This window comes from Malurus melanocephalus, unplaced genomic scaffold (genome assembly GCF_030028575.1).
Source record: "Malurus melanocephalus ecotype Western Australia unplaced genomic scaffold, MMel_1.1 scaffold_12, whole genome shotgun sequence".
Classification (NCBI taxonomy): domain Eukaryota; kingdom Metazoa; phylum Chordata; class Aves; order Passeriformes; family Maluridae; genus Malurus; species Malurus melanocephalus.
This window is the reverse complement of record NW_026623244.1, coordinates 469,332-482,783: the sequence shown is the minus strand read 5'-3', so window position 1 is coordinate 482,783 and position 13,452 is coordinate 469,332. Positions and strand designations below refer to the sequence as shown.

The 13,452-nt window shown below is 40.5% G+C and overlaps 1 protein-coding gene across 1 annotated transcript in view; it reads left to right on the top strand.

The window, feature by feature from the left end:
- SORCS3 (sortilin related VPS10 domain containing receptor 3) overlaps positions 1 to 13,452 on the top strand; it is a 182,642-nt gene that overhangs the window by 77,479 nt on the left and 91,711 nt on the right. The window contains exon 5 of the mRNA XM_057379343.1: positions 6,746 to 6,819. Within this exon, the coding sequence (XP_057235326.1) occupies positions 6,746 to 6,819 (74 nt within the window). The remainder of the gene's footprint in view (positions 1 to 6,745; positions 6,820 to 13,452) is intronic.

Sequence of the window (13,452 nt, the reverse complement as noted above, 5' to 3'; positions counted from 1 at the left end):
GATTCCTGACTGGTGTCTTACAGTGTTGAGATGGAGACTGAGTTTCTTYAGCATGAAGACCTAATTTTACAGACAAGCAGATGAAATATTTTTTTTTTAAATGCAAACCAAAAGTCACAGCTTCTGAAACYTTTACTTTTTTCCCCTCTCTATATGGGATAGATTATGGAAATGTACTTAGTATTTCATTTCAGTCTTGATAAGTCCTCATTAAAATCKCCTGTTTTCGCCTTCCAGTGTTGCATCAAGTTTACAACATCTGTAGGGAACTGAGCAGCTCTGGTGAGTCTCAGAGATGCATCAGCCTGGGTATGTTCTCATTCCATGCCTGGGACAATCTGGCTGTGTAATGCTGAAGAAGAACCTTGGGCTGCAATGAGGTCTCTTGATGCAGCTTTTAATCACTTGGAAAGGAAATCAAAGTAAAGAGATAAAGCGGTCCATTTGTTTTCATTACAATTACTACTTTTTACTACTCTGTGCAAACAAAGACCATAAATTTGGTGCTGGTAGACTTCTTTCTCCTAAGTTCAGCCCCACCAGCTGTTGCACAAACCTTTTGGCTCTAGAAGTTGGAWTAATGTTTAGCTTCTTTAGTGGATCTGCCAAGGGTGTCTTACCTGAATTGTGGTTTCCAGGCAGCTTGTGACAGGAGCAGAAAAGGATAAGCTCTTTTTTTTCATTATTTACGGGCTCAGAAGCACTTTCAAGCTTCAGATCTTGGTACCACTGGAATCCCACCTTGAAAAGTGGCAAGAATAGGCATTTCCCTTGGAGGAATTGGAAAAAACAAGCACAGATAGTTCTTGAGTTGGTTATCAGCTTGAAGGTGATGTTAGCCTTTGTATCCCTGATGGCAACCCTTGATATTCCAGAGGTGTCTCACTAAGGCCYAGATTGGGGGAGTGGTGGAAAAGAGAGGAAGATCCTGAAGTTTTCTTTCAAAGAGTTCAGGGTTTTCCACTGTGCTAAACGGAGGCACTTCCATRGCAAGAGTTGCTCCTGACCTGGTTTCAGCTGCACAACTGAAGTATGTTAGACCTGAGTYCTGTACCTACAATGCTGAAAGAAACATGTCTAGCCTCCCAGCAGAACCTGACAAAGGGGTTTGCACAGACCCCACAGTTTAACCATGAGACTGATGCCATGAAAATGAGAGGTATCCATCTGTCCTTAAAAAAGCAGGGATGGCAGATGTGATAAAAAAGTTATTCAGGGTTTCTGGGGTACCAGTTGCTGTCTCCATGGCTATACTGAATCTATCCTGTATTCAACTGCAGTYGTCAGACATGGCTTATCTGTTCTGTGCTCTAGAGACTGAAAAGTGTTGCAAATTTTTCCTCCAGTTAATTTTCCTTCTAGGAATGAGCTTTCTGAAATATTAATGATGACACCCTTCTTCTTTTRCAACTTCATATGTAACACAGAAGTATAGAGAAAAAATACACCTTGCAATTTGCTGAGAGTTTGTAACTTTTTCTTTCTAGTGATCATGGTCATTTTCCTTCTGTAGAGAAAATTTAAGACCCTGAAACAGACTTTCTTTTCTGAGTTATTCTTTGCAGATCACTTGCATGCGGTCCAATTTCCTACAGAAATGTTGACCTAATTTTGTTTTTCTTCTGCCCCGGTTTGAGATTTTGGCAGGAACCCTCCACACATCTTGTAGATTTTTTTTCTCACCAGCTCTGGCTGAGAAGGTGTTAGTTTGCTTTGTGCTTTTCTGGGATCAGAGCCATCTTTTCATGTAAGCAATCTGAGCTACTGCTTGGGACCGTGCTCTTCTGAGGCCACGGCAGGCCAGGTTAATCTGAGCCTCCCTTTCCATGTGTCAGCTGCTGCCAAGTTATTACCACTAGACCCCCTCTCAGGCTGCTGCATTTATTTTGAATRCATCTTTCCATCATCAGGTGGATGTATTGTCTGGAGAAAGTATAATTTTTTGTGTAATAAATTAATTGTTCCTTGAGGTGTATATAGTTCAGCTGCTCTTCCATTTATCTGGCATCATTGTTTGCACTCTTGTCTGCCAGATGGGAAAATATTGGGATGTTTGCTCGGGCCAGTAGACCTGATTTCATAGTAACAAGTCATACTTGATTTTATTTGCTTATAAGGTTTTATATGATGCTTATAAGGTTCTGAACTTCTGTAGGTGTATGAACTAATAAGGTTCCTGATACCCCTTTTCTTATGTGCATAGACATGAGACTATAAATATCAAAGTTCTCTGAATTTCTATAGTCTGTTGCCCATTGCTTTTCAATCTGTAAGCCATATCTATATGTGCTTCTTGCTGTGTTTAAGTGTACCCAGGTTATTTTTATGCTTGGTCTTTCTTGAGTTTGCCTTTAATCTTTGTTCTTCTGCGTGGTTCCCCCATGAAGACCAAGCAGGTCAATCTGGGAACAGATCATGAAATGCATCTCAACCAGATCCCACGTCCCTAGTGGGGTCATCTCTTTCTACATTAGTCACTGTAGGGTTTTTTTTTTAGCATCTGTCGAGAGAGGTGGAAGATCCTAAAGCGTGAATAAAAAGCAATTTTAGAAATTTCTTGCCTGTCTAAAAATGAGCCTTGGTGACTAGCTTGGACATGGATGACTAACATCAGGGGGTTGAATMTCTTCCTGGGCTTTCCATGTATTTCCTTCATTGCTTGTTCTCCTCTCTCTCCATAAGTGGAATTGAAGCAGATCAGTTTCTCATGCTGCTCCAGTTCTGAGAAGCTTTACTTCTTCTGATTTTTTTTTTCTTTTTGCTAGCTCTCATTGATAAAATAAACAAAATACCCAAACCAAATTACCCACAGCCCAGAACAAGACCTTCCAAGCCAGCCAACATGATGTGTCACCCTGAGAGTTTGTACTGGAGCATTGCAATAACATTTTTCATATGCAGCACTGTGCATGCATGTATGTATAGCTCCTTTCTTTACAGTTCTGTAATTCTGAATGTTTCTGGCACGATGCTCGTGTTTGTGGCACAGAATCTGACACCGCAGATAAAGCTCCTTCTTTAAGGRACTTGCCAATTTACTTGGAAAAAATGCTGGTGTGAGATAAAATGTTGCAAGTGTTCTTAGAGTTTGAAGATGAAGCATTCTGCCTGTGGTGTGCAGTATCTTTATGATTCAGACTTGTGCTGAGCAAAACAAGCAGAGTTGAGGTCTGGCCTGTGGTGAAACAAAGTTGTGTTTCACTGGGGCTGCCAGCGTCTTTCCTCGCACAGATTGTGTTCCTGGTGAAGTGCAGGGCTGCGTTGGTGGATGTGATATGTTTGGTGCTACAGTCCCTGAGTGGGGAGTATCGAGATGGTGTTTGGATAAATATTTGCTATTTACCTTCTTGGTGGTGCAGCTTTTCCTGTTTTAAATGGTAGGTCTGACTAGGCGCCTGAGTAGAGGCAGAGTCAAATCCTCTGCATTCCACTCTTTAGCTGAATCAAGAGACAAGACCAACCCATCTAAACATTAATTTTTCAGTCATTGGAGAAAATTAAATAACAGAAGGAGGTTGTAAAAAGGCCATACCCTCGCAGTACACCCTTGAGGTGAGCTGGAGTCCACCTCTCTTGCACCAATGTATTGGAGTGTTCTGAGAGATGAAAATGCCAAAGATTACTTGTCARTACAGAGACAGAGCAGAGCTTTAAAATGGGAAAATCTTGGCACCATACCTACATCATTTCTTTCCTTTGCTTAGTATTCAGCCTYAGGACAAATTAATTTCTATTGAAATCTGCTGTACTAGCCACTAAATTGTTGTCTTTTCTAAAAACATCTCTTCTCCTGTGAAGGGAGATAAACAAAAAGTGTATGTGTATATTCAATTTTAATGCATACTAGAAATCACTTTCTTGTATGTTTTATTTATTTATTCAACATTAACCTTTGCATTTGCATTTGTAAATAATACTATAAAAGGGAACTGGGCCAGAGGCCTTTTAGGGATTTGTTCTSTCATACAGCTTTAGGAGTCAGTCATCTGTTTAAAATTTGAAGTGGATGCCTGGGATAAGTAGGTGAATAATAAATAAAAGTTATTGAAATAAACAATATCCTCTTTATCTCTTTATCTGAAATCACATAAAGGCTGCAAGTTCAGTTTAATCCTTCTGGCATCAGTGAGTTTGAGCTTTAACAGAGAAAAGAAAGAAAGAAAAAAAAAACCAGACCAGTAGCTGGTCTCTGGTTTTTAACTTGATACRGAGAAGGGTGCTCCCTGAGAGACACTGGGAGACAAGAGTAGTTAGAAAGAGATTGTGCTTCATGTCACTGAGCTCTCTGTAGCTRCTGCTGTTATGCTGCTGCAAAAGAAAAGGAAATGCCAGGGGCAAAAGATAAAAGGGAATCGAAGGAAATGGATGGATTTTGCTAATCCTTTCCTCTCATGGTGAGAATTGTTAATCCCTTGCAGTATACAATCAGGATGTTAGACCCACTTGGACTTGCTTGTGAGCGTGACTTAGCTGGGACTAAGCTGCCTGGAGCCTGGCTACATTGCCCCTGCAGTCAGGAAATATAAAGGACAACCAATCTGTTTGATGCAAGCGATGCCACTCAGTCTGTGTGCCGAGGCCCTTGTATGTGTAAACCATGTGCAGTGACTCAAGGAATATTCCTGGCAGGCACTGTGCTAAAGTCAGGGCAAAGTTGTAGGACTGTAGAATTTTGGTTTTGGAGTGTGGATTCTCGATTACTGTTTATAAAACTGTGTTCCAAGGTAATTATCTTAATATTGATGCTGACTTCATAAGTTTAATCTCAGATTTGGACAAAGATTTTTCTTTTCCTGAGTCCTTTAATGAAAAAAGTCAAGCAATGCTTTGTTGCTTTATTTTGTATCTACATGGAATTCCTTTTGGGGCTGAGAACTCTCTATCATTTTTTTTTAAGGCCATCACCAGAAGGAGGCAGAGGAAGTCTAGCTATTGTGTGTTTTTTGTGCAGTATGTTACTCTATCCAGAGATAGTGCTAAAGAAATATGGTCAAATTACAGTATTCAGATAATATCTGATCTCCTGAAGAACACAGGGCAGAAAATCTTTCCTAATATTTCTTACCACGAGGTCAGTGATGTTGGCTGGAGAGAAACCTACATAAGTGGAGCTCTTTTTGACATGAAGATTGAAGGATGCCTGCTTCCATCTCTTTCTCCCTTCAGTGTTTTAGTGGCAGCTTGAGTTGTTATTGGCCAAACTGGAATTCCTGTTGGCATAAATGCAAAGGACTGATTCTTTTGTCTTTACACATATTGGTTGCATTGGATACCTGATGGAGTCTGAAATTCAGTTTCTGAATTTCCTTTTGCTAGCTGTAGAGTGATTTGGTTGTGTAGTTGAGTACAAACAGAGCAGAATTAATTAACTACCTCAGCCTTTGGATGCTGCTCAAGCAGCCCTTTCCAATCATCTTTCCAAATTGATCTATGGTCCMGCTCTGATGTGGCTGCTGCATCTCTGTGGTCAAAGATGCTGCCCATACAAGAAACTTTAATATTCAGTGTGAGCACATTCAGTTTATCTTCCCAGTCACACTTAGCCATCCATCACGGTGGTGCCACAGGACACATCTCCAGGGTATGACCCCTTCCAATCAGAACATGGACCTGCCTCCAATTTACAAATCCAGTTACTCAAATCAAATGCAATGCAGAGCCTGTACTCAAATGATATYGTTTTCCCATTAAGGACTTAAATTTGGCTATTACAAACATTTAAGTTTTTCAGTCCTGTTATCTACCTCCTTAGCCGGCAATCAGCCTTTGTTTTGTTAACCCAAAATTTATATCAGATGAAATTTATTTGAAATCTTGTTCAAAATGCTGCCTTATATTTAGTTCTCTGTGACCTAGTAGTAAAGCATAGTAGTTATTTCTCAAAGTATATTTTTTTTCTCTGAAGAACCAAATTTGCACAAAACTGGAGAAAAGGAGCTTACATATATTTGGATTGTGAGAGGATGCATTGTGGATAATAAAATAATTATATGGAGAATGGTGTTTGTGGAATTAATCACAGTATGTATGAAGCAAACGTGTCATAAATTTAGTGTGGAGTTGCATGGAAATTTGGTTGCCTTACAGCTCTGTTGTTTATTAAGCAGAGATTCAAAAAGATCATTATATTTCAAATTTGGCTTCCAAGAAGAGTCATGTCACTATCTTTGGTGCTTAACTAATGCGTAGCTTGATTTTTAGCTTATCTAAAAATTTAGACCTCGTTCTGAATATCAGAAAATGTAAATTAGGAGCAATTTACTTCTCAATACAGAAGAGCTCTAATTCACTCCATATAAACAAATCACAGCACGACCTTGAGTGCAGAGTCACTACCACATCAGAGTYATGTTGACTAATCTGATCTGTCTTTCATTGTATTTGATATTAGGAGCTCACATGTCACCTGCTTCCTGTTAAGCAGAAAACGCCAGGGGGATGTCCAGCTTTGTTATATGGCAGTCGAAGTGAATGTGTTAACAGCTGAAATTGGGGAGCACAAAATGGTTTGACAAGGTTTGGGAAGATACAACCTTCTTCTGATTCYCAGGAGCTCAGTCTGGTTTAAGAGTGAGGGGAGGACATTTCCTTATTTGCCTCCTCTGGTTGTGAGAGTGATCAATAATTGCACCCAATTATTGTGAACAATCCATTCATGCTCTTTAACCTGAGCTGGTTTTAATACTTTAGCTAGCAACAGTCCTTCTTCCTCAAAGTTTAAACTTTCTCTCTCTCTGTCTTTCAGCTGTATGGCTCCATGGACTTTGGAAGAAAATGGCAGCTCATGCACGAGCGGGTCACTCCAAACAGGTTTTACTGGTGAGTTTTTGGCTCAGCTTGCTTTGGRCAGCGCTTGAAGGGATTGATTACTTCACCTTGTACCAAGTACAGCCTTGGTTTTGTTCATTATCAGTGCCATAAACTCAGCCCACAGAAATTACCTTTCAGTTCAGTTGTCCCCATGTTTGTACCTCTTGTCTCCTCTGGTGTCTTTTATAGAGAAGTACAAATCTTTTGATAATTGCAAAACTCCTGCTTCTTCATTATACACCTACTTACAGTAACAYAGAGGAACTGCCCAGTGTTTCAGTGACAAATCTGTGATCATTGGACCTCCTATTTTTGAGCCCTCCAGAGTTACTTTGGCCTAGAGCACAGTCTTTGTGCAGAGCCAGCCACTTTGACCAGTCTCCTTATGCAAYCGTTGTGAGAAGGGATGATTCAGACTCTGCTTTAACTCACTCACTGAGGAGCCAGTTTCATTATAGTGACTAGAGAAAGCCCAAGATCTGCAGTTTGCTAAAAATCTGCTTTGTGACTCAGTTCCTTCTCATTTCCCGAGTGTCAACCTCTCAAGTTGGAAGAGTGTCTTAAAATCAGATGATGAAACAAATTTAGTTCCTATCTCCAGGCTCAGCCATCTCACATGTTGCTTTTCCAAACTTCCCTGCGCCATGTGAATGCTCGAGAACTGACTTTTAGAGATGAAAAGAAAACTGTGGTTCTTCTGTAGTTGAATTTGGGATTTGGGGCTCGAATCGGATTCTTAATGCTGTACTTACAATATGCTGGATGATGGGGTGTGTGTGAATGTGTAGAAGAGCTGATTTATAGAATCTATGCATAGGTAAAAGATTGCAATATTAAGGAAGTGAAAGGTCATATTTTGGATGGTTAAAAATTAAAAGGACTTGGAAAACTTACAAATTGATTCCCAATTACAAAGCATAATGCATATTTATATCTATGTATCTTAGAGTCAAATTCACTTAGAAATTCTTGCACCTCGTTGAAAGCACATGGGCTCCAGGCCCCAAATATCTGTAGATTCTATYTGCAGTATTTCCACACCTTGCAGTYGAGGTAGACTCCTCATTTTWAATTATCTACATCCTTCTGCAAATCTCTCTAAACACCTTTAGACTCCAACATTTAAAACATGGCGTTTTGGCACCAGGTCTAGAGATTTCCCTTAGTGTGCCTGAGGAGTTTGGACGATGTGAGAAGGTTTTGAACGCAGWGGAAAGGAAGTTTTAATTCTCTTAAGTCACGTAGACCTGCAAAATATATCAAAGATCTARGACCTTGTCTGTCCATGTTACTGTTCCACAATTCCATAATGTCAGAAAGGAAGCTGTTATTTTCTCCTGGTTCTGGTGGCAGGTGCATGATCGACATAACTATCAAAAATCCTTTGATCTTGCTATTCATGCTGAGTGCACATGATAAAGGCAAGTGTAKATCCTCTCCAGGTGTATCCTTCTGTAGAAACAGAATAGCTGGTCCTTGAAATAATTTTATCCTATCCTTCAAATAGCACAAGTGAGCTTAGGGAAGAGGCTCTCTTGGAGGATAAAGTGCAAGGGCTAAGCTGATGTGGGGACAAAGCAGAATCTATTTTAAAGCACAGGTTGTGATGTTGTGCTTTATTTTCTGCTTTCAAATATTAATGGAAATTTCCTGTTTTTCCATTTGACAACCAAATGTGTATTGTTTTCCACAGTCTATCTCACTTTTCATAGTCTTTTGGCTGCACGGTGTGAACACCTTTTGAACAGTGTGTTATGTAACGTTTCTGTTTCAGGTGTCTTTTTCTCTCAGGAAATGTGCAAGTCTTCTATAGTTGAAACTCATAAGACAKAGACTTAGAAATCTTTATTCCACTCAGAAACATCAGAGTCCCACTGAGAATAAGCTTCCCAAGAGAGTGAATTAGGTTTTTCCCAGAGTGGGAGGGATTTGAACCAATTCWTAGTGCAGGGATCAGAGGCATAGAAATTGTGGAACATAATAACTCTCCATAGCTGATTTATTTCTCTTTTTCCTTTYTTTCTTTTTAAAGCTGCAAACTGTGATGGCTTGCAAGCTCTGGCTTGTAAGATCTGTACAGGACAAATAAAATGTAAAAAAGAACATTTTTTGATTTCCTATTACTGGGCTATGAAAGAAAGAGAAAAGTGGGTATAGCTGTAAGTTTCAGAGGGACAGGAGCCACTATTCTGTGAAGTTWATAGAATTGTAGAAAGGTAATGATTGGGAAGTACCCTAAAGATCATCTAATTCCAACACCCCTGCCAGGGCCAGGGGCACCTTCTACTCTATACCAGGTTGCTCAAAATTCCATCCAACCTGGCTTTGAGCACTTCCAGGAATGGGACATCCACAACTTCTCTGGGCAACTTGTTTAATCGTCTCATCAGCCTCCCAATAAAGAACTTCTTCCCATGATCTATTCTAATTCTACCATCTTCCAATTTAAAGCCACACCTCTTATCCTATAACTCCATGTCCTTGTAAAAACTCCCTCTCTTTAGCTAGTGAAAGGTGTTGTAAGTTTTCCCAGAGCCTTGGGGTTCACCCAGAGCCACCTCTCAAATGTGTCAGTCTCTCCCTCTGGATGGCATCCCTTTCCTTAGGCGTGTCGACTGCAGTGCTCAGCTCGGTGTCATTGGCAAGCTTGCCTTTCCATGTCACCAATCTGTCATTGTCCATGCCATCAGTCTATCAAATTCTACATTTGTAACCCTCTTAATTAAAACTTCCATGAAAGTAGAAACAGTAATGATACAGAGATGCCAAAATCATAGATAAACTGCTCTTTTGTGCTACTCTGCRTTGTTCATTAGCAGAGGCTCAGATAAGCATCCTTCATGAAATGGGACAGTCTCCATCTGATCAGAATGCAGCTGGCTTTATCAGGGCAGGCTTTGCTGAATGTGTTTGTCTTCAAAATACGATTTTCATCTCTCAGGCTGCTTTGAATGGGCTTGTGAAGACTGTAAACTTCACCCGGTTCATGGGATCAGTCAACCTGACACGGAGATGTTCTTATTTTTCTCTCTGAGATCTTTCTGAATAATTATGCCTTCCCTGAGAGACCTCACATAGAGAGACTTTAAGGCCAGGGGAAAATTATGATTGCTTTAGAGCTTGTGAGACTGGGATGTGAATTTTYGCTCAGCAGAGCAAGCACGACCTCTGTTAGTCATGGACAAAGTCACTCTGCAATTTTCAGTGTAGCATCCTTGATGGCTGTCCTCTGCTCAAAAACAAAGCTCCAATCCCAGTTTGTGGCATTGTGTCCTGGCTCTTGCTTTTACCTTCTTTCCTTAGTCATAGATGTTGGTAATACTCACTGGTTTGTAGTTGTGTGTTCTCATCCTGTATGGATGTCACATGTCCACTGTTTATGGGGACATCTCTCATCAGTTTCTGATCCTGCTCAAAGTTTGTGCATGAGCTGAAATTCACCCCTGGGCCACTCACAGTTATAAAAAACTAGGATTTGAGTTCTCTGCTTTGGTAGTAGTGATTCATTTGTTAACGACACCCACTGATGACAGTGGCAGAGCTTGAACAGAATGCGTTACTTGATGTGAGTACAGGCATCCAAATTTGGCTCCCACGTGCCTTGGCCTCAGAGATTTTAATAACTTWGGATCCTGTAAGACTGGAAATAGGAGTTTACGCTAACGTGATACAGAAATTCCAAGATCACTCAAGATAACTGGAACCAGCATGGGTGCAAAGTTTGTTAAAAACCTACTCAATGTTCTTTTCTTTCAGAACACATTTCTGCAGCTCCCTCTAGGCCCTGTTCATTTTGTATCACTCCAACTTAGACACCTGCGCTGCCATGTGGAGGATATAAAAAAAATGAAGTCCGTATTTYGTACTGTAGAAATGCTGGTGGAGCTTCCTTGCTCGTAAAACACATGGTGTGTTCTGCTGACTAAATACTGTTGCTCTTCTGATARAAACTCACAGGACTTGAATTGTCCTTAAGTCGTTTTTTTTTACTACCTCTGCCTTTTCCTGCGGCAGCAGAGTGGAACTAAGCAGGTGGGCAGGACAGGTTGGTTTCTGAAGCATTAATTAACCAAGCACTTTCAGGGTCACAGCTTTTCCTGTCAGCTTGGGTGACTCAGGCTGATTTTGCCTTGCTGCTCCCTGTAGGTGAGACTGGGGTAGGAGAACACTTTGATGACTGAAGTATTCAAATACTGCAATATGAAGTGTTGCAGTAGTAGATTAAGAGCACTGGAGGGGTACAAGAAAATGAAAAGAAGCTTTAGTGGCATGTGAAGTCCTTCTGTCATCTTAGGGCTTAATTCTTTAAAATTTAATTCTTTAAAATACAGAGTTTCTCGAGGGAGCCTGTGTTTTCTGTCCAACCAGCTGGATGACTGTGACTGTCATTCCCTGTCCATTTGTGTTTGGRGGCCCTGCCTATGTTTGCTGAGCAAACATGAGGATCTCCTGAGCCAAGAACACAATTCCTTGGGACACCCATGCCATCTCTTAGGGTCTCCCCAAGCTTTTCTTTATTGGAGAACTCATTCCTATTTTCTGCCTTCCATCATCAGTGGGGAATATGAAGTGGTGGATGTGGAATCGTTCTCCTTGGGTGTGGGTTTTTCTTTCTTTTTTGCCTGTTACAGCAAAACATTTCCCTCCTCATGTATTTTTTGCTCATGATCTCTGGGGCTGTGGGTGATTCTGTCAAAGCCTGGGAGCAGGAAAGTGGGAAACACCCATTTGTGTGGGAGAGAGGGAGAAATCTGCACAGCATTTCTGATGTCTGTGGGGATATTTGGGGCCCTGAAGTCAGTGTGCAGCATCAGTCCAGTCAGTAAAAGCCACTGAAATACACTCTAGTGATGACAGATGGACAGAAAACACCAACAAGGCAGAGAATGGGAGGAGAAAATAGGACATGCACTAGTGTGGCTTCAAGGAGCAAGTGTTTGTATTTGCAAGTAGAAAAATATGGTGCATGAAGCAGTTCTCAAATACACTACTGATTCCCTCAACAAGTCTCCCCAGAATTTTACCTTTTCCTTTTTTTCCCCATGGTAATCAACCAGATTTCTGTTTGTTTTGTTTTGTTTTTTTTGTCTTGGGTCTATGAATGCCAGCCACAATCACTGTGATCTTTGTGCATTAACAATTGGGAGAAGGGAACAGGCTGTGCTTTCACTGAGAAAAGGAAAGAGGCTGTGTATCCACTAACACAGCCTGTGCTTTGGAGTTAAGGGGTTTCTRTCACAGTCATTTGAGGAATGAGACAACAAATTTTGTCTCTCAAGGGCAAGGTTTTCAATATTTTTTTGTGATTTTGGATAGGAACGGGTAGTAAAATATAGCCAGTGTATTTCTTTTTATTTGCAGCCTGAACTTCATGGCAACTATGGTGAAGGCTGGTTTGGATATTTGTGAGTAATGTAGCAGAAGTTAAGGGGYTTACCTCAGTGTTTCTAAAGGTTGTTATATGGGTTTGCATCTGCCTTCACACAGATGTTTGYGTCTATTTTTATTTCTTCATCTTTCTGACAGCACTAATGTTTCCTAATTCCAGTGCCAATTYTGGTCCACGCAGACTGTTTCAGCAGCAGTTCCAGCARTGACCTTTGGATACAGCCAACATTWACTTCACTTGCCTAGTTTGTCAGCAAAGAAGTGGTTAGTCAAATATGTGCCTGCCTCTCCTGCAAATCCCACTAATCATTAACTACCAGATGGTGTCATTGCACAGTGCTGGGGAAACATCGCCTGATTTTTTACAGCCAAGTTTAGTGTTAGGAAAACATAGTCTTGTAAATGTCAAATTGACTCTTAAATAATCCTACGTTTGAGTTTTTCAGAATTAAAACCAAACCATACATGGAGCTATGGCTGAAGGGAGTGATGCCAGTTTGGCAGCCATGGATGACACCCGCTAACATCACCAAGGCACGCACCCAGTGCCTATYKCTGGAGCCTCCCCTGGGCTCGTGACTCACTTGGCTCTGCTAAGGGATCTGCTTCCCATGCCCTGTGGGCACAAACACCCCGGAAAGGTTGTTTTTTCTGGGGGATAAAGCTAACATAAATCTGGAATGTGATCCTCAAGCCACCGTGACCATGAACTTGCTGAGGACATTTTCAAACTCTAGCCTCAAGCTGTGTAATAAGAGTTCAGGAGATGTGAGACTTTCTCATAAATTTTTGGCATATATTGGAAGATTTCCTTGCAAGGTCACTTTAGTTAATTAAAGACCACAACACCATGGTGATGATAAACTCAGTTTTATTTTCCTTTTCATTTAAAAAAAGGGCACAGTGAGACTCTGAGGCTAGGGATTTTATTTCATTTTGTGTGCCTACAATTAATGCCATTGGCACTATAGATGCTTAGTGTTTCCAAATGTTAGGTTGTAGGTGACAGACTTGTGATTACACAGTAACTCAGTGGCAGAGATAAAAACTGAACCCAGATATAGAGATGGATAGTTTTTATAGGCTGAAATAGTGTTTATTTTTGTAGAAAACGTTTCAAGTTAGTAAAGGTATTTTAGAATTCACAACAGTGTTTTCAAAATGTGTCTCTCAAAAGTTAAAGGAATATCATGAAATGTGTGACAGTTTTTGAATGCTCTTTTAAAGTAATTTTAAAATTTGAATGAAACTTTA